A 20,012-nucleotide genomic window follows, 5' to 3' on the forward strand; every position below is an offset into this window, starting at 1 on the left:
TGTTTCGAGGTAGCCAGAGCTTCTTGCCTGTGCGGTGCGCCATCGCGTTGTCCCGGTCTTAGTCCCTTGACGAGGCCGACGTGAAAGAGACTGCGGGATAAGTTCCCGGTTGCCGTTGATGTAGCGGACGTTGCCACGACGTCGGTTCACTTCGAACCCCGTGTCTGTGATGCGCGTAGATCAGGTGTAGATCTCCGAGGGCAGCGACGCACGGCGTGAGCGCCTACCAAGCAGGCACGTAGACCTCGTCGCGCTCCGAGACGCTGACTCGGCCTCGTGCGTTGCCTTGCCGCAAATCCAGAGCCATGGTGCAGGAACTGGAGGAAATTGATGGTCGACTGCTCGACGAGCGACCATCGGGTGTTTCTTGCGTTGGGCGATGTGACGCCACGCACGCACGCTGAACGTGAGGCAGTGAACCGAGCTCCGTTTCCGCGCAGCAACTCCAGGAGGGCCGTTGCTATTCCTAGCGCGCAGCTATTACTTCGCGAATGAACAGGCGATAGGGCTACGAGGCCTTGAGGGAGGCAATTTGCAGCCACATTCGCCATACGTGCCCGCGAATGTCAAGTCTGGCTCTGCGAAGGGTGTGAGCTACCGGGTCAAATTGCGACGGAATCTTCCACGGAATCAGCCATACGAAGGAACGTCACACTGGCTCGGAGCGGTATGTTGCATGGTGGAGAGGCTACGCCGACAACGAAATCACGCTCGAGTTCGGAGCCTTTTCAGCGTTGCTAAACCGCCTCGGTATGGTCGACTTCGGATCTTCTGCGGTCGTTGCTGGGGCAGTCGGTCGCTGGTCGGCTGAGATCTGGTCAAAGAACCAACCGATGATCATCTTAGCCGGCTATACGTCCTTTTGGTGAAAGAACTTCACAGCGCTTTTTATATAAAAGGCCACTTACCGCTCGCAGCCCCTACCCTCCCGACGGCCGCGAGTGCGCGCTCGAGATCCCCCCTTTCCGCCGTATACCACATCGAGGTGCTACTGTTCGCATGGGCCTTGAACTTCTCACTGACTTCGTGGATTGCAGGCGACGACATGAGCGACGTGAACTTCGTAAACCCCAGTTTGCGCATCGCAGCAGCGTGCCAAAGCTGTCGACGTAAGTCGTCTGTTGCCAACAAAACGCGACAGAACTAACCTTTGCTCGGCAGAACGCAAGGTCAAGTGTGGCGGACAGCGTCCGCAATGTGACCGCTGCCGTGAGCGCGGTCTCCAATGTAGCTACGACAAGCCCAAGAAACATGCGCCAAGCGGTTCACAAGGCGGTCAGGACTCCAAAAAGTACGCAATATTTCTGGTGCTCGACCGACCTTGATTGACATGCCACCTCGTAGGTTTTGGGACGTCGTCCTATAGGCGCACTGATGACAGGTCTCGGCGTGTAGGCCACGCCACCGCCAGGTCCTGAGGCGCCTGTTGGACGATGAAGGCAGCAACCACTTAGACGAGCGGCCAGCAGTTTCCTGTCGCATTGTATCGACCGGCGATCCATGCACGACGCGTTCCGGACTCAGACGATGTATCCTTATTGTTGTTTCCCTTGCACTCTGTACGCTTTGTATACACTAGGATAATCGTTAATTGCTATAGCTAATGCGCAGACAGCTCAGTGTGGACGCTACGTACGCGAGCCCGCTGTCGATACCATCACGGCAGCCACACGTTCAGAGACAAGCATAATACGCTCGGCTAGCCCATCAGCTGAGATACATCGTCTGGCGGATACTTGGTCTGCGAAAACGTCAAGAGCCTGAGGGAAGATGAGTACGACCGCAATGTATCAACCGGGTAGACCTAGCGCACCTCTTGAGACTTTGGATGTACTTTCGGCTGACTTCATCGTTCAAGACGTGCGCCACCTGATCTGAAGAGATCTTCTCTCGAGCGGAACGTTCATGAATACTGCCAGGTTGTCAGTTTTCACGAATCGCATAACGATAGACGGCGCACATACCCAACCATGGTGACACCTATAGGCCAAGGGGCGTTACCGATAGATAGGCGCAAATATGAATCGTTGGCCTTCTGATACTGCCTCGTTTGCATGAAGTGTACAATTTCGGCAATTCGTGCTAGCACGTCTGGTGGCAGGTTCTGGTGTCATGCGTCAGCGAACCATGTAGTCCCAATACAGGAAGACATACTCTCGAGCGCAGCTGACGAAAAAGGGGCTTCAGGTACTCCGCAGATTGCACCTGTGTGGCCGCGGCGAGCTTCCCTTGCGTTGTGCGCTTCACGTCCTCTAGGGGCCAATTGAGCTAACGGTCAAGCGAGGAAGAGCGCAAACTCACCTGGTCGGTCGTCCATAGCTTCCTCCCATTCCTTCAGCGTTCGCTTGAGAGCATAGTAGATGAGCGGATACAGTTTGTCGGGATCGGTTTTAATGAGATTCAAGTCCAGGACACCGACAGCATTCGCGGCAGACTCGTCCTTCTTCTTTCCCTTCTCGCGCGCGCCCTTGCTCTGTCGCTCTCGCTCGACCTTCTCCACGTCTTCTAAGGCTTTGCGGAAGTCATTCTGCCCGCCTTGTCGATCATGGCCGCGCTCCTCGATGAGTTCTAGGGCGCGTAGACGCAAGCGCCTGTCCCGATCGGTCTCGCCAAATAAACGGATCGGTTGGCCCTTCTGACGCAGCCGACGGATGGTCTCTTCAATGGAGATGTTGAACGCCTCGCCGGTGGCTGCAGGTACGGAGCCTGCGCGCTCCCCATTCGAGGGTGTGCCCGGGTTGACGCTCGACGAACGAGAGGGCGATCGGGTCTGGGTTCACGTCAATACGATGTCATTGAACTCGAATACACTACGTACAGTTTCTTTGGACTTAGTAGCTGCCCTAGCCCTCTCTTCAGCAGCCTGTTTCTCCTTCTCCTTTGCCTCCCTCTCTGCGGCCTTCTTCGCCGCTTCCTCCTGCTCACGCAACCGCTCGAGGTCCCCCCGGCGCATGTACTTTGAGGGGCGCCCATCCACCTCGATGGCCTTCCGTTTTGTTGCGATTTCAGCCTTGAGAGCGTCCATGACGGCGAGAGTATGACACGAGTGGCAAGGCGATTTTTTTCGGGCTAAAAACATGCTTAAAAAGATGCTGAAAAAGGCGCTCAAAAAGACGTTGTTTTTGCGCCGAAAAAGTGCGTGTTTTCAGGGCCAAAAAGGTGTCGAAAAAGACTGTCTTTTGAAGCACCTTTTTGCCGCTGAAAAGGCGCCTCAAAAGTGCGTCTTTTTGCCATCAAAAAGACTCACTTTTTGTGTCCCTTTTTGGCACAAAAAATACAATTGTTCTACAAGTAAAAAGGGGCTCTGGCCAAAAAGACGGTCTTTTGACAGCTGAAAAGGTGTATATCGTATTTTTGGGCGTAAAAAGATGGTGTTTTCCGCATGAAAAAGTGAGACAAAAAGATTCTCCGTTTGGTGGCAAAAAGACGCACTTTTGAGGCGTCTTTTCAGTGGCAAAAAGATGCTTCAAAAGAGAGTCTTTTTCGACACCTTTTTGGCCCTGAAAATACGCACTTTTTCGGCGCAAAAACAACGTCTTTTTGAGCGCCTTTTTCAGCATCTTTTTAAGCATGTTTTTAGCCCGAAAAAAATCGCCTTGCCACTCGTGTGATGTGTAGAGTCCGAGCCTGGAACGAGTTCGAAAGATGGGAACAAGACGCGCGCCGCCAAGCCGGCCCGAAGACCAGGCCCAGAACGGTATGTCGCTTACATAAGCTCCGACCTATATTCTCGCTTCACCCTGCCTTCTCCGAACGCTGAACCTGCGCCGAACTAATTGACAACCATGGCCGAAGCTGGCGAGAAGTACGTTCCCGCCGTCTTCCTGGGCGAGCTCAGTGGCTTATCATTTGCTAGGAAATACGTCCTCCAGACCGTACCCTTCGATGGTGAGCAAGCGGGAACGCCAATCATATATCCTGCATTTCGCTGAAATGCATCCTCTCCTTCAGCGCGGTTCCCCAATCAGAACCAGACCATGAACTGGTGCGTGTGCAGACTGTGGGGCGTATCCACATGCTCACGACGCGTCTAGCTTCCAAAACTACTGCGACTACTTCAAGTGCATCAAGGCCAAGGGTGACGATTACGCCCCGTGCAAGCAGTTCAAGCGCACCTACCGCACACTCTGCCCCAGTACGTGATCACTCCTTCATACATGTGTCTCGCTGAACTTGCGGTTTTCTCCAGACGAATGGGTCAGTCCTCCCTACCATAGCCTCCCTTACCACCTGTTTACAATCCCTTCTAGGTGGCGAAGTGGGACGAGCAGCGGGAAGCCGGTACTTTCCCGGGCAACCTTGAGCCCTGAGTGGCTAATCGTTGGGCGTACACCAAGCGTCAGCAACAATACTACATTCTTTGCAAGCTCGATCGCTTCTGCTTGATTCATGAGTTCACATTGCCCCCACATCTGTCGTGGTGCTTTCTGCTCTGCCTCGCGGATCCGTCCCGCATGCGTCGTGCCGTCAGAACATCGCATTATAAACTGCGTGGACAACAAAGAAGATACTTGGTGCTACCAACGCCAGCGCTGCGGTGTTAGCCATTTTTCGCTATCCTTGCGACTCATACTCTGCAGTTGTCGATGTTGAAAATCAAGATATCCTCCGCCCCTATCCGCACAAGTTCGTCCATCTTGTCTGCGATGTGCTTCTTTTCTACCATCACGTTCACTGCGACCCAATTTTCTTCCTCCAAAGGAGCGATCTGTCGACCGGTCACTCGATGGCAAGTCGTACGGATGAGAGTACAACCCACCGTAGGAGCCTTCCGGCCAGGCGTGACTACTGTAGCAGCGGCCAGCTTCTCTCGAAGAATGTTGTACTGACAAGCGACATATTTGTTCGCGGCTATCACACCAGCGATGCGTGCGGTTATGCGGTCTGCGAAGGGTATCAGCGACGGAACGGGGTGACATCGTCCCAGCATACCAATGAGAGCTAGATGTTCAGGGTGCTTGGTAGCGCGCGACTTGATGAGCACTGCTTCAGTATCCAGCACAGTGGCGATAGCGTGCAGACCCGCTGCGCGCATCGTGTCTCCTGACTCGACCAAGTCAACTGCGCCACAACTTCAGCCGTACGTTTCACAGTCAATGCAGTTCTACTCACCGATTCCATCTGCCAGACCCAAAGAGCAGGCCGCCTCCACACTCCCGCCTACGTACTCGATCTTCGTCCGCTTCTCGCCTTGCAAGTCAAGCCTCTCGTCGATCGCACCGAAGTACTGCCCCGCAAGCACCTCGAAGGATGTGACGACGCGCTTGCCGGCGAGATCTTCGACAGTCTTGATAGGGCCGGCCTCGGGCACCTGTACCTGAAGGGCACACTTGCCGAAGCCGAGGCGTAGAGCTTCACTGACGTGCTCTTGCATTTCGGCTTCGAGTATTACATCGTGACCGGTGATACCCAGGTCGACGTTGCCTTTGCCAACGAAGGATGGGATGTCGGAGGCGGGGAGGAAGACACTGATGCACGGGTTAGCCGACGAGACGGGAAGAGGGAAAGGGATGAAGGGAAAGGTTGAGAGTGTACGCCTTGAGGTATATGGGTAACAAGGGAGGACATACAGCGCAATAGGGTGATTTAGGACGAGGCAGACGTCCAGCCTGGCGTGTCTCCTGAACTGGATATCGGCGCCTGGTTGCAATTTAACATCGCGCAGACACCCCTCCATGGAGCGTACCTGCTAGCATGGAGAGACACTTCTCATGGAGTCTCCCTGTACGCCCGGTGAGTAGATCGTTCCCTTGGTCGGTGGCGACCCACCCTTCTTAGGAATCGCGAAGAGCAAGCGACCATCGAGAGATTCCGCGTCTGGAAAATCATTCATGAGTGCAGTGAAGCAAAGGAGGGTGTATACGTACTCATGGGGGGCGAGCGGGTGGAGGGCGGACTAGGACGAGTGTGGCGGGAAGTGACTTGTTCGCCTCGAGCGGGGGAACGCAGCGATCACTCAACTGATCGTGATCGCGGACTCAATGCTCTCCCGGCCCGCCCCCCAGCAGTGCGCCGCCCGCCTAGGCGCCATGAACACCCATGGATGCGCGGCTAACAGCACAGACGCCCGGCAGTGCATGCCAGCGTCCACGTAGACGCTCGGACGGCGCTCGATCCGTGGCAGTGTGCCTCGCACAGAGTTGCCGCTTATAAAGGCACGCAGGGATCAGCCGGTTACCTCCCTTACCTTCTGCTCTCACCATCTCCACTATGGCATCCCCTCAACCTCCCGCATACGGCAGTGATGCGCCTCCAGTGAACCCGGACTCTCGACCTCTGCCTCCGGGTTGGATAACCCAGTTTGATCCCAAGTGCGTGGTTATCTGAGTCTGCAGGACAACTTGTACTGAACGCACGCCCAGTTACAAGGCTTGGTTAGTGACTTTCAAGGACGGAAAGCCACTATACTCACGCCACAATCAGGTTCTACGTGAACACTGCCGCGAGCCCTCCCGTAACGACCTGGACTCACCCGCTTGGTCCCCCGCCTCCCGCTCCCCAACTACAATCGGTTCGTCGTTCCTGCGCCCCATCCACGCCATTCTTCCTCATACACATTCTCATCCCAGTTCGCTCCACCTCCTGGTCCCCCACCTCCTGACCACAGCCGCGGCGATTACAAGGGCGATTACAATCAAGGCCCACCTGGCGGCGGTTATGGATACAACCAGCCTGCGCCGCAACCGCCATACGGAGGTGGCTATAGTCAGCCGCAATCTCCTTACGGCGGCCCTGGCGGACCCAGCGGCTATGGCCAGCCCCCGCAGCAGCCCTACCCTCCCCAGCAGGAGAAGAAGAGCGGCAAAGGTGTGTATCATTCACTATACATATTCGTGACTCCAGACTGACGATCACGGCATCAGGCTTCCTCGGTGGCCTTCTCGGAGGCAAGCTCGGCTCCTCTAGTGGTGGAGGCTTTGGAGGGGGAGGCGGGTACGGCGGTGGTGGCTATGGGGGCGGGTACGGTGGCGGATACGGTGGCGGCGGTTACGGGCAACAGCCACAGCCCGTCTACGTCCAACAAGGCCAGCCGAAGAAGTCCGGTGGTATGGGTATGGGCGGCATGCTAGCCGCTGGTGGTGTTGGTCTTTTGGGTGGTGCGCTCATTGGCGAAGCCATCGCAGACGATTCCTATGAAGATGGTGTGTTCGTCTGCTATATGTGCTCTTTGTGATGCTGACGGCCGTCGCAGGCTTCGAAGACGGCGCTGACTTTGGCGGCGACTTCTGAACGCTAAACTTGGGGATACACGCGTGGGTCTACAACATCTTGGACGCTGACGGCACCTGGCGTCCATCTTCTCCTTCCTTCGCGGCGTTTCTACATTGCCTGTATTTGTATTTCGTCGTGTAAGTACTAGCGGACTACGACTGTGGAAATTATACTTGATATCATCGTCAAGGACATGGATCCAGTAAGTATACCTACCTTGCAATTCGCTCAAAGGTTGGATTTTGCCTTGAGACCAGCATTTGCCCTGCGCGTTGGTATCCAAAGAACGACAGCGCTCTTTCTGCTGAATACTCGGTATGCTAGACTTGAGGATGGGCATTACCACTAACTCATCCGGCATGTTTGGTCGTGGATGAAAGTTCGACTCTACACGTGATTGTCACATGCAGAAGGATATTCAACCGTCCCGATAAACCCGAGATGCCTTGCCCAGGGATCTCATGTCCACCTCCACAAGTCGGGTCGACATGCGCTATAACTTCGGTACAGAGCAGAACTGCTCTATGGCTTTGTGTGTGACTCATTTTAGCCGGGACCGCTCGTGGTTAATGGCAGGTTAACCATTCCTGCATTATCGCTGCTTGTCGCGATTGGGCATTGTGCGTCGAGTCAGGCCGCTTACCCGCTGGAACAATGCAAGCCTGCAGGAAACCCATGCGCTGTACAATCTTCGGAGCGCAACTTACTAGCGACGTTGATGCGACCAGCTGTGTCCAATTTGCGTCCCATCAGAGGAGTGTCATGTATACTCGTTTCAAGTATCTGTTGTGCTCACGAGACAGCGTCCCGCTCTATTTGCGGCACTGGACACATATGTGTACCTGACAAGCACCTCAAATACTCTACACGAGATGGCCCGAGGCGCCATCAGCCATGCACAACTGACCGCATACAAAAAGCGTCGACGATGAACTGGTCTTTAGCGCCTCATCATGCGACGGTTCCAGCCTGCGCTTCTCGCGCTTTTCAGCGCCCTCGTCAATCTAGGTGTGCTCTCCGTTTGAGAGTTCACGACGTCGCCTCTGACCCTGGCTTCAGTTTATGCGGCGGAGGTCACCTTGTACGACGTCTCCAAAGATGGCAAGGGGGCCAGTCTCGCGCACATACAGAGCCGCACATACTCGCCCCTCGGGACCGCAGATGACGGTTCGCTCACGACCTATGTGGGAGTTGAGGAAATCTCGTGGGTCGACGAACCGTCCGACCCGGTGGAGACCACCACTTGTCAGTCTTGCTTTCCTCTGTTGTCATCCAAGAGGGCTCACTCCATGCACCGCATAGACACCTTCGTCGAAGGTGCCTCTTCCTTCGGATATACCGACACTGCGCCTGAGACATCGACGTTCACCATGACCGTTGCTGGTGGCCGGTCGACCACCACAGACACGGAAACATGGACCGAACCTGGCGCCACCGAAGCCTGCCAATTTGACACAGACGCATCAGTCGGGAGTTGCGTGTATTATTATGCTGAACAGACGGACCCGTTGACATTCACGGGGTCGCTGGTGCCGTACTATACGTTGTCGGCGGACGACAACGGCGCCGGCGCTACGAGTGGCTTGCCCGCGTCTTTGGCTGCTCTCTGTTCGGTGGCTGCTGGCGTGGGCTTGGGCGCGTGGATGACAATGGCACAAGCCCTTTGAGTGTATTATGCTACATCAACGTCCTGGAGTCGTATTTAAATTATTATGCACGTCCAATGCACGTCTATACCATCGCTCCTTTAAGTTTGCGGTTTCGCACTGGTCCTCCCTTCGCGTGTCGTCGTCTCGCCCGTGTACTTATAACATGCTTACAGCGTGAACTCATTTTCCACAATTCATGAATCATCCTTGTAATCGTGGTACGCTCTCGCCAACGGATGAATATGAGCGTGTCCTCGCGTTTAGTCAAGCCTACAGTACAGTAAGGTATAATAAGTACTACGTCTGCCACCTCAGCGCTCGCCGCCGTGGCCATCACCATCCATCCCGAACAAGCATCTACTGCTTGCCCTCGAACATCTTCTTGATCGCCGCGCTCGAGTACGACTTCGGGCGCTCGAGAGCTGGAGGACATAATCAGCATCGACGTCGACCTCAGCAAATATTCAAACGTACGAGCACCGAGAGCACGATCCCAGATGAGCTGCGCCGCGACACCGAACGCACGCGAGACACCGAACAAGACGGTGTAGAACTCCATCTGCGTAAGGCCGTAGTGCGTGAGCAGCGCACCAGAGTGCGCGTCGACGTTCGGCCACGGGTTCTTCGCCTTGCCCGCCTCCAAGAGCACGTCCGGCACGATCTGGTAGATCTTGCTGACGAGCTTGAACATCGGGTCCTCAGGCAAGTGCTTCAAGGCAAACTCGCGCTGGGCAGTATAGCGCGGGTCGGTCTTGCGGAGGACGGCGTGGCCATAACCAGGGACGACCTGGCCAGACTTGAGCGTCGACCAGACGTACTCGCGGATCGCCTCGGGGGACGCATCCGCGCCGATCTTGCTCTCCATCTTGCGGAGCCAGACAAGGACCTCCTGGTTGGCAAGACCGTGGAGCGGGCCAGCGAGACCGTTGAGGGAAGCACCGAACGCGAGGAAGGGATCGGAGAGCGCCGAGCCGACAAGCTTGCCGGTGTGGGCAGACACGTTGCCGCCCTCGTGGTCACTGATGAATGTGTGAGAAGGAACGCCTATCTTATCAACGGGCGACGTCACTCACGAGTGAATGGTGATGTAGAGACGCATGAGCTCAACGAACTCCTTGCGGTCACCGAAGCCGAGGAGGGTCGCTAAGTTTTGCGAGTAGTCGTGGCTCGGGTCGACAGCAGGAGGCTTGCCACCGCCGTAGACGTTGCGGTAGATGCGACCAGCAATGTTAGGGAGCTTGGCAATCCTGTAATCGCGTGAGACGTTGTTTACGGCCGGAGAGATAGCAAACGCACAAGTCCATCGAGTCCTCGAAGGTCGGGCCCCAGTAGTCCTTCTTGTTGATACCCTCCTTGTATGCCTTGGCAAATGCGGAGTTGTGGTTGAGCTAGATATATCCTATGAGTGACTAAACCGTTAGGACAATATGCATACACATACCGCCGTAACAGCGATAGAGAACTGCGTCATGGGGTGGAGGGTAGGCGGGCAGCGGTCGATGAGGTCCTCAACGAACTCGGGGAGGGCGCTGCGAGCGGCCCAGTCCTTGCTGAGTTCGGTGACCTGCTCCTGGGTGGGGACCTCGCCGGTAACGAGCAGCCAGAAGAGACCTTCGGGCAGAGGCTCGTCACCACCGGGCGCCTTCGGGAGGAGGTCGCGGCATTCGGGGATGCTGTAGCCACGGAAGCGGATACCCTCCTCAGCGTCGAGCACAGAGCCGTCCCAGAGGAGAGCAGGGAGACCACGCATACCACCGTAGACCTGGTCTACGATGACGGGGCCGAAGGACTTCTTGCCATGCTCAGCACGAATTGCCTTAACCTATGGCGACAGTGAGTTCACAGCGCAAAGCAGAGTCGGGTGGTCGCGCACGTTCTCAATCTCGCCAGGGATGAGCTCCGCCACGCGCTCCTTGAGCGTAGGCTGCTTTGCAGAGGTAGAGGAAAGACGGGCCGAGCCGAGGGCCAGGCCTGGTCTGAGCGGCGCGATGCGCGACTGGAGAACGCGAGCACATGATTAGCGTGTGGACGACGGAGGAGGGGAAGGGGGAACGCGTACGTTTTTGAAGAGGAGCGAGCGGGCGGCGGCGAGAGACATGACGGCGAGAGGCAAAGGACGACGATGGGCACGAACCAAAACCGGGATGCTTTTCTAGTTTTTGACACGTGACGGACCCTGGGATTTCGGAAGTTGGGGCAGCACGCGAGCCGCAAGCGCCCGTGTCTTGCGACCAATCGTTGTCGTCTTTCTGCGCCGGACACGTCGTCATCGATCACTCGGTCATCATCCTTCTCCCATACGCCGATATCCGTCGCAGCCTCCTTCCCAACTCCCATGGCGAAGCGCAAGCGCACAGAGCACGGTCCCCCTCCCGCAGGCACTCCGACGCCCGACACGGCGGCCCTTCTCCCACAGGTCGCCCCTCCGTCTGGCACCCCGCCGTCAGCTGACCGTATCATAGAAAAAACACTATCGCCAGCGCGCGCACGCTAATCCTTTTTCTGATCATGCTCTCGTCTACCCCAAATCCCCCGCTGCGATGGACTGGTCCGCTCACTATCCATCTGGACAGCCCCCAGAGTGGGCCGACATAGGATGTGGCTTTGGTGGTCTGCTCATCAGTCTGGCACCACTTTACCCCAACACCGGCATGCTCGGTGCGTTGCTTCTCACTTCAGTGTTGATCGGGCGCTTACCTTGATCCCTACCTCCCAAGGCATGGAAATTCGCGTACAAGTCTCAGAGTACGTCCACGATCGCATCGAAGCGCTCCGCGTCGGCGCGAGCAACGACGGCCACCACTACAACAACGTCTCCATCCTCCGCACCAACTCCATGAAATTCCTGCCGAACTACTTCACCAAGGCATCACTCTCCGCAATCTTCTTCCTCTTTCCAGACCCCCACTTCAAGCTTCGCAAGCACAAGGCGCGCATCATCTCGCCGACACTGCTCGCCGAATATGCATACGTCCTCCGACCTGGCGGAATCGTCTACACCATCACTGATGTGAAAGATCTCGCCGACTGGATGCAGAAGCATCTCTCCGAGCACCCCCTCTTTGAGCCTGTCAGCACCGAGTTGCTGCGAGAAGATGGGAAGGGCCCTATCCTTGACGCGGTCTGGAATGGGACGGAAGAGGGCAAAAAAGTCGAGCGTAATAAGGGAGACAAGTACCTTGCTTGCTTTCGCCGCATCGCAGCGTCGAGATAGCTGTACGCACGCGCTTGACTTACTAGATGGTGTAATCAAGATCTTCTTCCGTTCAGGGCACAATTACAAGTGTAAATCACACTGCGGTCTTGGGGATGTCATGACGGGTATGTCTTCGGCCTTGCATTTACGGCTATCAACACGCACCCGCTTCCCCGGAGCCCCGGCTGGACCCGCCTTCTAGGTGGCGACAGTGTTCTACACCGTCGTACGTGGTCGCTGGTAAGCTGCAGCATGCCACGAAGATCTTCCGTGCATCTTCCGCGCGCCCACGTACGTGGGTGCTGTGCAAATGGCAAGCGTCCGCAGGCAACGACTACCTACTTGCTCATATGTTCTTAAAGAGCATGACGGTCTTCCCCGAACTAGGTCGTCAGTGCTTCGTCAAGCGGTCCGAACCAGTCACGTCACGTTTTATGGCCAGTAGCGAAACGTTGAATGGGCTCGGCCTTTTACACGACCAGACAAGGAATATTCACGCTTATAGATATCCCTGATACGGCCTTGCCGTCATAGGCATACCCTGCTCGTTCACGCAGGGTTACATAGCCGCGTAATTCTCAGTGAACCCGATACTAAACGAACTGGTTCATCCACCACACGATATTGCATCTTCTACTACCTACCCGTCCTTGGCAAAGCCATGCGGACCACACGCCTGAACTTCCGGACGGTGCGGTGCTCTTACTTCGCCGAATGAAGATCTTGCTTTGATGGTTAGAAACGGCACAAAGCTGAGCAGTCAAACTCACCATGGTAGGCCAATTCTGCGCGAGCGCGGTCCAGGGTCAGCTCCTCCATGTCGCTTTTGAAGGACTCAAGAGGTCGAAGGTCGTGAATACCATCATGCCCAGCGCGTAGTCTGGATCGCAGCATCGCCATCCCGGGCGCAACGAGCTCAACGCGATAAGCGATCGTGTACAGGTCGCACCGAGCGTTTAGCTCGAGATGCTGTAACGCTGGTAGGAAATCCAACGATTCAGGCCGGGTATGGTCGCGTGTCAGATGCCACAGTAGGGTAACACTGACCATGTCCGAGGAAGAGGGCTCGTCCTCACCGATCTTTCGGGCAGAGAGCGAGAGATGCGACAGCGCGGGCATGGTCTTGAACAAACACACGGCGCTCGTCACGGCGTACACAACGTTGTCGAGCGTGAGCGAGGTGAGCTGCATGCACCTGTCGCGCACAAAGAGGGCGTCCAGCGTGGGGTCGGGGGCAAAGTAGTAGTGGCCGCGCAACACAATCTCCGTGAGCTTCGGTGCGTCGATGAGGATCACCTCCGATGCTGGACTAATGATCTCGACCGCCCGCAAAGCGGGCATCCTTACGCCTGCGGTTCGCGGCGGTCCGTACAGGCCATATCGGCGCTCTCTGTACACTATGAGGTGTTCCACAGTGGATGCAAAGGCAGAGAGTATGGATGGAATGCTGTCTGAATCGATGTATTGGACCTCTAGGCGAGTCGGTCGCCATGCATCTGGCCATCGTAGATCGCCTTGTGGGGTAGTACAGTCCCCCCTGAGTGCGAGGGCGCGGATGAGCGATTGTTGGAAAAACAAGACAGGATGGCACCCCTCAGTGTCAGCACCGAACGCTTTGATGTCGAGAGACTGTAGTCGCGGGAACGATGCAGCACTTCGCGAGTCGAAGAACGCAAGTGAGCAGACCAGCTCTGCAGATACCCATCGCGCAGATGCGGACACGAGAGCGTCCCACGTTTTCGAGAGACTGGATGGATGGTCGCGGTATCCGGAGGCACTTCGCACAATGACGTGGAAGACGATCTGCAGAGGGGCGTGGCCAGAGCGAATCAAATATCGAGCCACAATGGACACCAGAGCAGGATTTGCGCCGAGTAGCGAGCGATCATAGTCCGCTTCTTCGTCACCCCAGGGTGGTCGTAACTCTGCCTTGATGACAATGGAATTCCACAGCCGAGATGTTTGCAAAGCGACGGACCGCCAGGCGCGGGACACCGCGGCACAAGGGAGCGCCATTGTTCCACTCGGTGCCTCGTACCACTGGTCGGGAGTAGACATGAGGAAGATAGTCGAAAGAAGCTCTGTAGGAAGCCGTTGAACAGGGGACAGGACGGCTTTGTTGGCGTTTATCTGGCAAGAGATCGTAGCCAGCTGGATGCTTAGCCACTTCGCTGTGTGTTCGAGCAGACGGGTTTTCGCGCGTAATCGGGTCATCACGTCGACATCGCCCTCGTCAGTTTCGCCTTTGCTGGCTAGGTTCTGGAGGGCAGCAGTCTGCTGTAGCATCGCAGTGATGCTCGTCTCGAGTTGAGCTTCTGATTGCTGGAGTCTCTTTGAGTCGTTCAAATCCTTGTGTGCTTTTCTGAGCGATAGAACATATTAGGTGCATGTATACACACCTTATTCTCAATATCAGGAAATCCATCACTGGCATTGGCCGACATTCTCGATGATAGACGATAGAGGCTGATGATGGTTTGAAGTTGAGCACAACACCAGGATTTGAATTTAGGACGTAGGCACGTGTAGCTGGATTTCGCCCATCCATTCACTTTGAGCCAAAGGTGAGCTACACTATAAGCTGATGTTGCTTCTCAGAGGTTGCGCAAAATATCTGCAAAACAATGCAATCCTGAATCACAAGTCCTCGTTCAGTCCGTGTGGTCCACTAGACGCCCGAGGGACCGATAAGCACGTGATGTCACGCGTACTCTCGCGTCGACATTGGACAAAGCAAACCCCTATCTGGGTCTGGACGCATCATACCATCGTAGCGATGTCACACTTCTTGAGGCCTCTGGCGGGCCCCTAATCAACTACCAAGTCCTTCCTTTGAATGTGAGGTTGTTGTGCACTTCCTTCGGGCGCCTTTTTGGTGTCATATATCCCTCGTATCTCAGGCTTATAACCTTCTTCTTTAGAGACGACAATGTATAGCATTGTACACTCCAGCGCCTCCGAGGGAGTCAATGCCCGCGCCGGTGATAACTATGGCGCGTACTACGACCCATGCAGCAGCCCCTATAGATCAGAGGGTGTTGTGGGACGCAAGATGATCTTCTGCGAGGCCTTGACCACCCATTACGCCCTCGAGGATCTCATACAAGTCTGCGAGGGCTGCCTGCAGTATTCCGCGCGATGCTGCACTCACAATCATGAAGATCGAGCGTGTCACCACTACCGTCTCATCTTCACGGACGGTGCATGCTCTGGCAATGGGTGGGAAGGGTCTGCCGCAGGTGATTTTATTCTCCAGATGATGAGCAGTATGACTGACAAAGACTGCATCCTTCCCCTCCGTTGGGCCCCTATCCTCAGGTATCGGCGTCGTCCTTGGCCAGAGAGGACCCGGGATCGATTCATTCTCGCTCGCCATTACAGAGGCGATGGATCCCGGTCAGAGGCGTACTAGCCAGCGCGCCGAGCTTCTCGCTGCCATCGAGGGCGTGCGTCGTTCCGCGGTCGGCGATGTGCACCCCTTCTACGGCAATGCCCCCCAGGCGCGCATCATAGTCTCGGACTCCGAGTACGTCGTCCGCGGGATGACCGAATGGCTGCCGCAGTGGAAGGTGGATTTTGCACAGTCATATCAGTAAAAAAAAAATCCCTGACCGCGTCTGCTCTCACAGCGCAACGGATTCCGTACTGCCATCGGCGGGACGCCGGCGAACCTGGACCTCTTCCTGCTGCTCGACCGCAAAATTGAGCAATCAGAGGCAGGGAACAACTTCAAGTTCGGCTTTTGGCACGTACCGAGGCACCTCAACCACGAAGCGGACAGACTTGCAAAGGCCGGGGCTGCCGCTGCGCGGGAGATGATGGCTAGGGGCTTCGCCTGAATTGCATTAGCTACGTCGACGTTACTGTAATCACCATCACGACCGGCGAGCGGAACTGCATAATATCAAAAGGATTTATACCGACGTTCGTTGTCATTCCTGATTTTCCGTACGAGGATTCACCGCGTAAAAGCAGGGGTTTGCTCTCATGCCTCTCCCAGCGCTGGAATGCATACACAGAAGCTGTGGGTACATGAGCGCATGGTCATCGTTACGAGCAGCAGGAGTCAAGGATAGTGGTATAGGTCAAGTTGGATACAGATGGAGCAGCTAGCAAGCCTACAGAGATGAGTATACACAAACAAGCTCGGAAATTAGATCGCCATGCCCTCAGAACAAGCATACGAAGTTGCTGGGGAAGACATGCCGCCCACGCTGACGTCGGTCTTCATCCAGCAGCTCACCGCTCCACCAACCGTCCTCTGGCGTCGCGGTGACAGCGATGATATCGCCCGCCTGAAAGTCGAACTCCTCGTCGATAGTCGCAGTGTAGTCGTACAACGCCTTTACTGCAACAATTGTCAGCTTCAAGAGACCCTGTTCAAGCGTACGTTGTGTGCTCACCATAGAACAGAATTCCCCGCCCATCTTCCGTCATTTGCCCAGTGGGTGGCGCTACTCCCTGGGGTTGCGGTGCTGGAGCCGGCGCTTGACGCACGGGCTGCGGCGACGGCGAGCGATGCATCGGCTGTTGGAATTGTCCATACCCAGCCGCTGGCTGATTTTTGTATCCTGCTGGAGGCTGCTGTCCGTAGTATCCTCCACCCGCTGCAGGTGCGCCGTATCCATTGCGCTGCACGCCGTTCACATTGTTCACGGCGCCGTACCCCGGTCCATACCCTGCTGGCTGTTGCGGTGGGGGCGCACCGAACGCCGGCGGTTGGTTCGCAGCTGGATAGGCCGGCTGCCCGTAGCCCTGAGGCTGAGGAGCGGTGTAAGGTACCTGCTGAGGCGGTGGCTGTTGCTGAGGTGGAGGAGCACCAAAGCCTGGTTGATAGGCAGGTTGCGCGGCATACGACGGTGTCTGCGCAGGGACGTAAGGCGCTGGAGGAGGCGCCTGCACTGGGGGCGGCGGTGGCTGCGCCACCGGAGGTGCCGGTGGAGGGGGTTGCGTGGGCGGAGGAGGCGGCTGCACCGCTTGTGGCGGCCCCTGCGGAGGATACATGCCATATCCTTGATTTGCGAGGTAGCTCGTACGACGCTGAGGCCCGCCATACGCCGGCTGCTGTTGTGGAGGCGGCTGCGTCGGTGGCCGCTGTTGCTGTTGCTGCTGCTGATATCGCTGCGCCATTTCGTCATGCAAAACGCGTCCACTGGCGTCGAGCGCAATGCCAACATTGTTCGGGCTCGTCGCGCGCTGCGCCATGCTGGGCTGCCGCGCGAGATTCTGGTTCGCCTGGCCAGGAGGCTGAATGTAGCTTTGCCGATTGGGACTCGCAGACCGAGAGATGGGCTGAGGGCTCGCAGAACGAGAACCTCCGCCGTGAGCACCGATACCAGCATGACCCACGCTTGGCGGACGGTGCAAGTTCTGCGCCTCGCTCTGCGTCGCCATGTGAGCGTTCGACGGAGAGGCGATGTGCGCATTCGAAGGAGACGGTGCAGCAAAGCTCCCGCGGCGGCTGGCGCTCTTGCGCTCACCGGGTAGGCTCTGGTGGTAATCATTCAGAACCGTCTCGATATGATCAGACCCTGCAGGAGAGACCGCGCGAGTCGGGCGCATAAAGGCGGCTGTCGGCGGACCCGCAGCTGGAGGATTCGCAGGCGAGCTCGGGCGAGAGGATGGGTGCGATCCGACGACCATGTCCGCCGAACTCTGGTAGTCCCGAGCAGGCCCGTCGCCATGAGGAGATAGGTTCATTGACTGCCTAGCCTGCTGGGCTTCCTGCGTGCCACGGCGCGAGGGCGGGTTTGTGGTCGGCTGCGGGCTCCGACCCGTGCGAGCCGACGTGGTACTACGACGCACAGACGCGCCACTGTTCTTCAGCTCCTCCATATGCTGGAGCAGCGGGTCGACAGCACTACCAGGCTTGACGTTTGATGGCGAGGCCGCGGCAGACATGCTGCCATTGGCGCGATGCTGCTGTTGTTGTTGCTGCTGAGGCGGCGGCTGTCTCTCCGACATCGCTTCCGGAGATTCAACCCGACCAGCATCCGGAGGAGGACGGCGGTATGACTGCCTGCGCGACATGGCTTGTTGGGCTGGAGCCGCACTAGGACTGCTGCTCGGTACCCCGTTGACGATGCTGGTAGGGCGGCTGCGAGCAGGGCCACCTGCGCCGACGCCAGCGACATTCGTTGCAGGCTCGGGATCGGGCTGAGGCGGGGGAGGTTGAGCTAGAGCAGGCGTAGGACCTTGATTACGTCGCTGAGTCGTGCGCGTGAAGTGTGCCGGGCGAGCTGTTGGCCGAGAGCTCGCCGAGGGGATTGCGTCGGGTTTGTTATAGTCGACGAACGCAGGAGGATCGGGTATCCGGTTGCCAGTACCGTAGTCGAGTACGAAATTCTCCATCTCCTTCTCGGTCTCCATTTGCTCCAGGGAAAGACGCATCTTTTCGCAGGACTGACAAGCTCGTCAGTATGTTAGATCCTCACTTATTCTCTATGACGCACCTCGTCGTCGGTAACGCAGACGGTAGAGACGGCATTAGCATAAGCCCACATATTGTCGCGCATGAAATCCAATCGGTCCTCCTCGAGATCCTGACACGAGTCGCAGAAGTCCTTCCAGTCTTGCTCCCACTTCGCCGCCGTCGTCTGCAGCGTCTTCGCAAAGTTCGCGAAATCGCGCTCGTTCGCCTGCACCGTCCGCTGCGCGCGCTCGAGCCGCGACGTGATCTTGTCGAGGTCGCGCCCCTGGACGAGCGTCGACTGCGCCGTGTACGAGTTGATGAGCAGGCAATCGGCCTCGTACTTCTCGCGCGCCTTCATGACCCGGGCCTCCTGCTCCTGCTTCTGGCGGAACTGCTTCTCGATCATGGCTTGATAAGTCTTCTTGTGCTGGACCTGCCGCGCGTAGAAGTCCGCGCTCGAGCCCTCGAGGTCGGTGCGGATCTGCTGCGCGAGCTGGAGGTGGTAGCCCGCCTGGCGCTCGGTCTCGGTGCGGATGGTATCCAGGGAGTTCCGCAGCTCGCTGGGATCGTAAGAGGGACGCCTGAAACGAACATCGGATGCGCTCACCCAATCTCGTCGCGCCCGAGTGTCCCCTTTGCCAGCTTGGCAAGTCGCTTCGCGTAGTCCTCCTCGATCGAGGCTCTGCACGACGTTCAGACACAATGTATAGGACAGGAGAGGTCGTCCACTCACCTCTCCTTCCAGAAGTTCCTCAGTTCGTCGGTTGTACGCGACGCCCCGCGCATCCGCGCGAATAAGACGTCGACACCGCCATCGCCAAGGCCCCAGAACGCATTGCAGAAGTCGAGCGCGCGGTCTTGTTCAACGATGATGGGAGAGCCGGAACGTGCATATTTTGAGAGAGATGTCGTGGACGGCTGCCGCCGTGCCATCGCAGACTGAAGGATAGGTTCAAGCAAGAGGTTGATGGTTGTTTATACGCGCTCGTCATATATTATATTCGTGAAACACATATCTCCCTATCATCATCCCTCTGGCTGTGCCCTCCGTATCATCGCCTCTTGCCCACTCAGCGCCGAGCGCTCTCAACTGCTCGAAATGAGGTAGAAGTGCGCCCTGACAGGCGGGTGTATCTACGTAGATGTTCCGCCGTAATTGCTGGGATGATCATCATCCTTTGTATGCTATTACAATCAAAGCTCTCCTTCAGTGAACGCGAATCAGACTGATTTTTGCATACGTCCTCTTCCAAGAATCAGTAAACGTAGATCAAAGCAGGTGCTGGGACGTTTGCTGATCGACGTGTCGGGTTGGCAAAGACCGCTAGGCACTGCCACGGTCCTCAACGAGCTGATTTCCCGTCGCAAATCGAATTGTGAGACCTGCAATAGGCCGTAGCATTTGGTCATCATCGCAGACGTTGATCGAGGAGGTCGCCCAGTTTGGATGTTTCAGCTGCGCAAAGCGAAGCCACGGCCCTCGAGGACAGCACGCCTCCCGATGGTGAAGACGATAAACATGAGAGTGATAGCAGCCATGAGT

The 20,012-nt window shown here is 56.7% G+C and overlaps 11 protein-coding genes across 11 annotated transcripts; 5 read left to right on the forward strand and 6 right to left on the reverse strand.

Annotated features, from left to right (window-relative positions):
* Positions 1-688: 688 nt before the first annotated feature.
* Positions 689-1,332, reverse strand: SCHCODRAFT_02503266 (uncharacterized protein; the record flags this gene model as incomplete). The annotated part of the gene is made up of 4 exons (XM_003031754.2): positions 689-850; positions 925-1,101; positions 1,149-1,231; positions 1,296-1,332. The coding sequence occupies 4 exons, from the start codon at positions 1,330-1,332 to the stop codon at positions 689-691; spliced, it is 459 nt and encodes a 152-aa protein (XP_003031800.1).
* Positions 1,333-1,337: 5 nt separating this feature from the next.
* SCHCODRAFT_02625944 (Prp18-domain-containing protein) lies at positions 1,338-3,069 on the reverse strand. Its single transcript, XM_050345324.1, has 6 exons — positions 2,819-3,069; positions 2,302-2,770; positions 2,155-2,252; positions 1,965-2,104; positions 1,814-1,912; positions 1,338-1,760 (listed from the first exon to the last, which is right to left on the reverse strand). The coding sequence occupies exons 1-6, from the start codon at positions 3,023-3,025 to the stop codon at positions 1,700-1,702; spliced, it is 1,074 nt and encodes a 357-aa protein (XP_050200041.1). The 5' UTR covers positions 3,026-3,069; the 3' UTR covers positions 1,338-1,699.
* A 682-nt stretch (positions 3,070-3,751) lies between these two features.
* Positions 3,752-4,421, forward strand: SCHCODRAFT_02625951 (cytochrome c oxidase, subunit VIb). The gene is made up of 6 exons (XM_003032194.2): positions 3,752-3,805; positions 3,857-3,888; positions 3,952-3,985; positions 4,035-4,135; positions 4,190-4,197; positions 4,251-4,421. Exons 1-6 carry the CDS (start codon positions 3,786-3,788, stop codon positions 4,308-4,310), a joined length of 255 nt encoding a protein of 84 aa, XP_003032240.1. The 5' UTR covers positions 3,752-3,785; the 3' UTR covers positions 4,311-4,421.
* On the reverse strand, positions 4,250-5,931 carry SCHCODRAFT_02625954 (HisG-domain-containing protein). The gene is made up of 8 exons (XM_050345325.1): positions 5,868-5,931; positions 5,770-5,817; positions 5,687-5,722; positions 5,571-5,640; positions 5,113-5,468; positions 4,933-5,061; positions 4,760-4,884; positions 4,250-4,708 (listed from the first exon to the last, which is right to left on the reverse strand). The coding sequence occupies exons 1-8, from the start codon at positions 5,869-5,871 to the stop codon at positions 4,568-4,570; spliced, it is 909 nt and encodes a 302-aa protein (XP_050200042.1). The 5' UTR covers positions 5,872-5,931; the 3' UTR covers positions 4,250-4,567.
* Positions 5,932-6,167: 236 nt separating this feature from the next.
* On the forward strand, positions 6,168-7,416 carry SCHCODRAFT_02625958 (uncharacterized protein). The gene is made up of 6 exons (XM_003032193.2): positions 6,168-6,311; positions 6,363-6,374; positions 6,424-6,511; positions 6,570-6,807; positions 6,864-7,142; positions 7,193-7,416. Exons 1-6 carry the CDS (start codon positions 6,211-6,213, stop codon positions 7,228-7,230), a joined length of 756 nt encoding a protein of 251 aa, XP_003032239.1. The 5' UTR covers positions 6,168-6,210; the 3' UTR covers positions 7,231-7,416.
* A 749-nt stretch (positions 7,417-8,165) lies between these two features.
* Positions 8,166-8,919, forward strand: SCHCODRAFT_02542074 (uncharacterized protein; the record flags this gene model as incomplete). Its single annotated transcript, XM_003032192.2, has 3 exons — positions 8,166-8,220; positions 8,272-8,457; positions 8,515-8,919. 3 exons carry the CDS (start codon positions 8,166-8,168, stop codon positions 8,877-8,879), a joined length of 606 nt encoding a protein of 201 aa, XP_003032238.1. The 3' UTR covers positions 8,880-8,919.
* Positions 8,920-8,977: 58 nt separating this feature from the next.
* On the reverse strand, positions 8,978-10,985 carry SCHCODRAFT_02625961 (citrate synthase). Its single transcript, XM_003031751.2, has 7 exons — positions 10,921-10,985; positions 10,735-10,857; positions 10,303-10,683; positions 10,158-10,249; positions 9,935-10,108; positions 9,336-9,880; positions 8,978-9,283 (listed from the first exon to the last, which is right to left on the reverse strand). The coding sequence occupies exons 1-7, from the start codon at positions 10,957-10,959 to the stop codon at positions 9,219-9,221; spliced, it is 1,419 nt and encodes a 472-aa protein (XP_003031797.1). The 5' UTR covers positions 10,960-10,985; the 3' UTR covers positions 8,978-9,218.
* A 135-nt stretch (positions 10,986-11,120) lies between these two features.
* On the forward strand, positions 11,121-12,136 carry SCHCODRAFT_02625967 (uncharacterized protein). Its single transcript, XM_003032191.2, has 3 exons — positions 11,121-11,277; positions 11,324-11,519; positions 11,579-12,136. The coding sequence occupies exons 1-3, from the start codon at positions 11,197-11,199 to the stop codon at positions 12,073-12,075; spliced, it is 774 nt and encodes a 257-aa protein (XP_003032237.1). The 5' UTR covers positions 11,121-11,196; the 3' UTR covers positions 12,076-12,136.
* Positions 12,137-12,495: 359 nt separating this feature from the next.
* SCHCODRAFT_02748600 (uncharacterized protein) lies at positions 12,496-14,526 on the reverse strand. The gene is made up of 3 exons (XM_050347219.1): positions 14,457-14,526; positions 12,828-14,406; positions 12,496-12,779 (listed from the first exon to the last, which is right to left on the reverse strand). The coding sequence occupies exons 1-3, from the start codon at positions 14,499-14,501 to the stop codon at positions 12,760-12,762; spliced, it is 1,644 nt and encodes a 547-aa protein (XP_050200043.1). The 5' UTR covers positions 14,502-14,526; the 3' UTR covers positions 12,496-12,759.
* Positions 14,527-14,986: 460 nt separating this feature from the next.
* Positions 14,987-16,026, forward strand: SCHCODRAFT_02578563 (ribonuclease H-like protein; the record flags this gene model as incomplete). Its single annotated transcript, XM_003032190.3, has 3 exons — positions 14,987-15,323; positions 15,376-15,626; positions 15,687-16,026. The coding sequence occupies 3 exons, from the start codon at positions 14,987-14,989 to the stop codon at positions 15,894-15,896; spliced, it is 798 nt and encodes a 265-aa protein (XP_003032236.1). The 3' UTR covers positions 15,897-16,026.
* SCHCODRAFT_02578564 (uncharacterized protein) lies at positions 16,013-19,427 on the reverse strand. Its single transcript, XM_050343892.1, has 5 exons — positions 19,203-19,427; positions 19,077-19,151; positions 18,510-19,029; positions 16,461-18,459; positions 16,013-16,405 (listed from the first exon to the last, which is right to left on the reverse strand). Exons 1-5 carry the CDS (start codon positions 19,400-19,402, stop codon positions 16,227-16,229), a joined length of 2,973 nt encoding a protein of 990 aa, XP_050200044.1. The 5' UTR covers positions 19,403-19,427; the 3' UTR covers positions 16,013-16,226.
* Between the last annotated feature and the right edge of the window lie 585 nt (positions 19,428-20,012).

The sequence above is a fragment of the Schizophyllum commune genome (assembly GCF_000143185.2).
Source record: "Schizophyllum commune H4-8 unplaced genomic scaffold SCHCOscaffold_6, whole genome shotgun sequence".
In the NCBI taxonomy this organism is placed as follows: Eukaryota; Fungi; Basidiomycota; class Agaricomycetes; order Agaricales; family Schizophyllaceae; genus Schizophyllum; species Schizophyllum commune.

Bases quoted from the DNA above. Each gene is read 5' to 3' on its own strand.
- SCHCODRAFT_02625944 (XM_050345324.1), bottom strand. From the start codon at position 3,025: ATGGACGCTCTCAAGGCTGAAATCGCAACAAAACGGAAGGCCATCGAG. The intron at 2,253-2,301 runs GTGAGTTTGCGC...ATTGGCCCCTAG, and splicing joins AGCTATGGACGACCGACCAG to AGGACGTGAAGCGCACAACG. The intron at 2,105-2,154 runs GTATGTCTTCCT...GCATGACACCAG, and splicing joins TTCGTCAGCTGCGCTCGAGA to AACCTGCCACCAGACGTGCT.
- SCHCODRAFT_02625951 (XM_003032194.2), top strand. From the start codon at position 3,786: ATGGCCGAAGCTGGCGAGAA. The intron at 3,889-3,951 runs GTGAGCAAGCGG...CCTCTCCTTCAG, and splicing joins CCAGACCGTACCCTTCGATG to CGCGGTTCCCCAATCAGAAC. The intron at 3,986-4,034 runs GTGCGTGTGCAG...CGACGCGTCTAG, and splicing joins CAGAACCAGACCATGAACTG to CTTCCAAAACTACTGCGACT.
- SCHCODRAFT_02625954 (XM_050345325.1), bottom strand. The intron at 4,885-4,932 runs GTATGCTGGGAC...TACCCTTCGCAG, and splicing joins TGAACATCTAGCTCTCATTG to ACCGCATAACCGCACGCATC. The intron at 4,709-4,759 runs GTGGGTTGTACT...ACCGGTCGACAG, and splicing joins CTGGCCGGAAGGCTCCTACG to ATCGCTCCTTTGGAGGAAGA.
- SCHCODRAFT_02625958 (XM_003032193.2), top strand. From the start codon at position 6,211: ATGGCATCCCCTCAACCTCCCGCATACGGCAGTGATGCGCCTCCAGTG. The intron at 6,512-6,569 runs GTTCGTCGTTCC...TTCTCATCCCAG, and splicing joins CCGCTCCCCAACTACAATCG to TTCGCTCCACCTCCTGGTCC. The intron at 7,143-7,192 runs GTGTGTTCGTCT...CGGCCGTCGCAG, and splicing joins AGACGATTCCTATGAAGATG to GCTTCGAAGACGGCGCTGAC.
- SCHCODRAFT_02625961 (XM_003031751.2), bottom strand. From the start codon at position 10,959: ATGTCTCTCGCCGCCGCCCGCTCGCTCCTCTTCAAAAAC. The intron at 9,881-9,934 runs GTGAGTGACGTC...CACATTCATCAG, and splicing joins CTCTACATCACCATTCACTC to TGACCACGAGGGCGGCAACG. The intron at 9,284-9,335 runs GTACGTTTGAAT...TATGTCCTCCAG, and splicing joins GGATCGTGCTCTCGGTGCTC to CTCTCGAGCGCCCGAAGTCG.
- SCHCODRAFT_02625967 (XM_003032191.2), top strand. From the start codon at position 11,197: ATGGCGAAGCGCAAGCGCACAGAGCACGGTCCCCCTCCCGCAGGCACT. The intron at 11,278-11,323 runs GTCGCCCCTCCG...ACCGTATCATAG, and splicing joins CGGCGGCCCTTCTCCCACAG to AAAAAACACTATCGCCAGCG. The intron at 11,520-11,578 runs GTGCGTTGCTTC...CTACCTCCCAAG, and splicing joins CCCCAACACCGGCATGCTCG to GCATGGAAATTCGCGTACAA.
- SCHCODRAFT_02748600 (XM_050347219.1), bottom strand. From the start codon at position 14,501: ATGTCGGCCAATGCCAGTGATGGATTTCCTGATATTGAGAATAAG. The intron at 14,407-14,456 runs GTGTGTATACAT...AAAGCACACAAG, and splicing joins TTCCTGATATTGAGAATAAG to GATTTGAACGACTCAAAGAG. The intron at 12,780-12,827 runs GTGAGTTTGACT...CATCAAAGCAAG, and splicing joins CGCAGAATTGGCCTACCATG to ATCTTCATTCGGCGAAGTAA.
- SCHCODRAFT_02578564 (XM_050343892.1), bottom strand. From the start codon at position 19,402: ATGGCACGGCGGCAGCCGTCCACGACATCTCTCTCAAAATATGCACGT. The intron at 19,152-19,202 runs GTGAGTGGACGA...AACGTCGTGCAG, and splicing joins AGGAACTTCTGGAAGGAGAG to AGCCTCGATCGAGGAGGACT. The intron at 18,460-18,509 runs GTGCGTCATAGA...CGAGCTTGTCAG, and splicing joins TCTGCGTTACCGACGACGAG to TCCTGCGAAAAGATGCGTCT.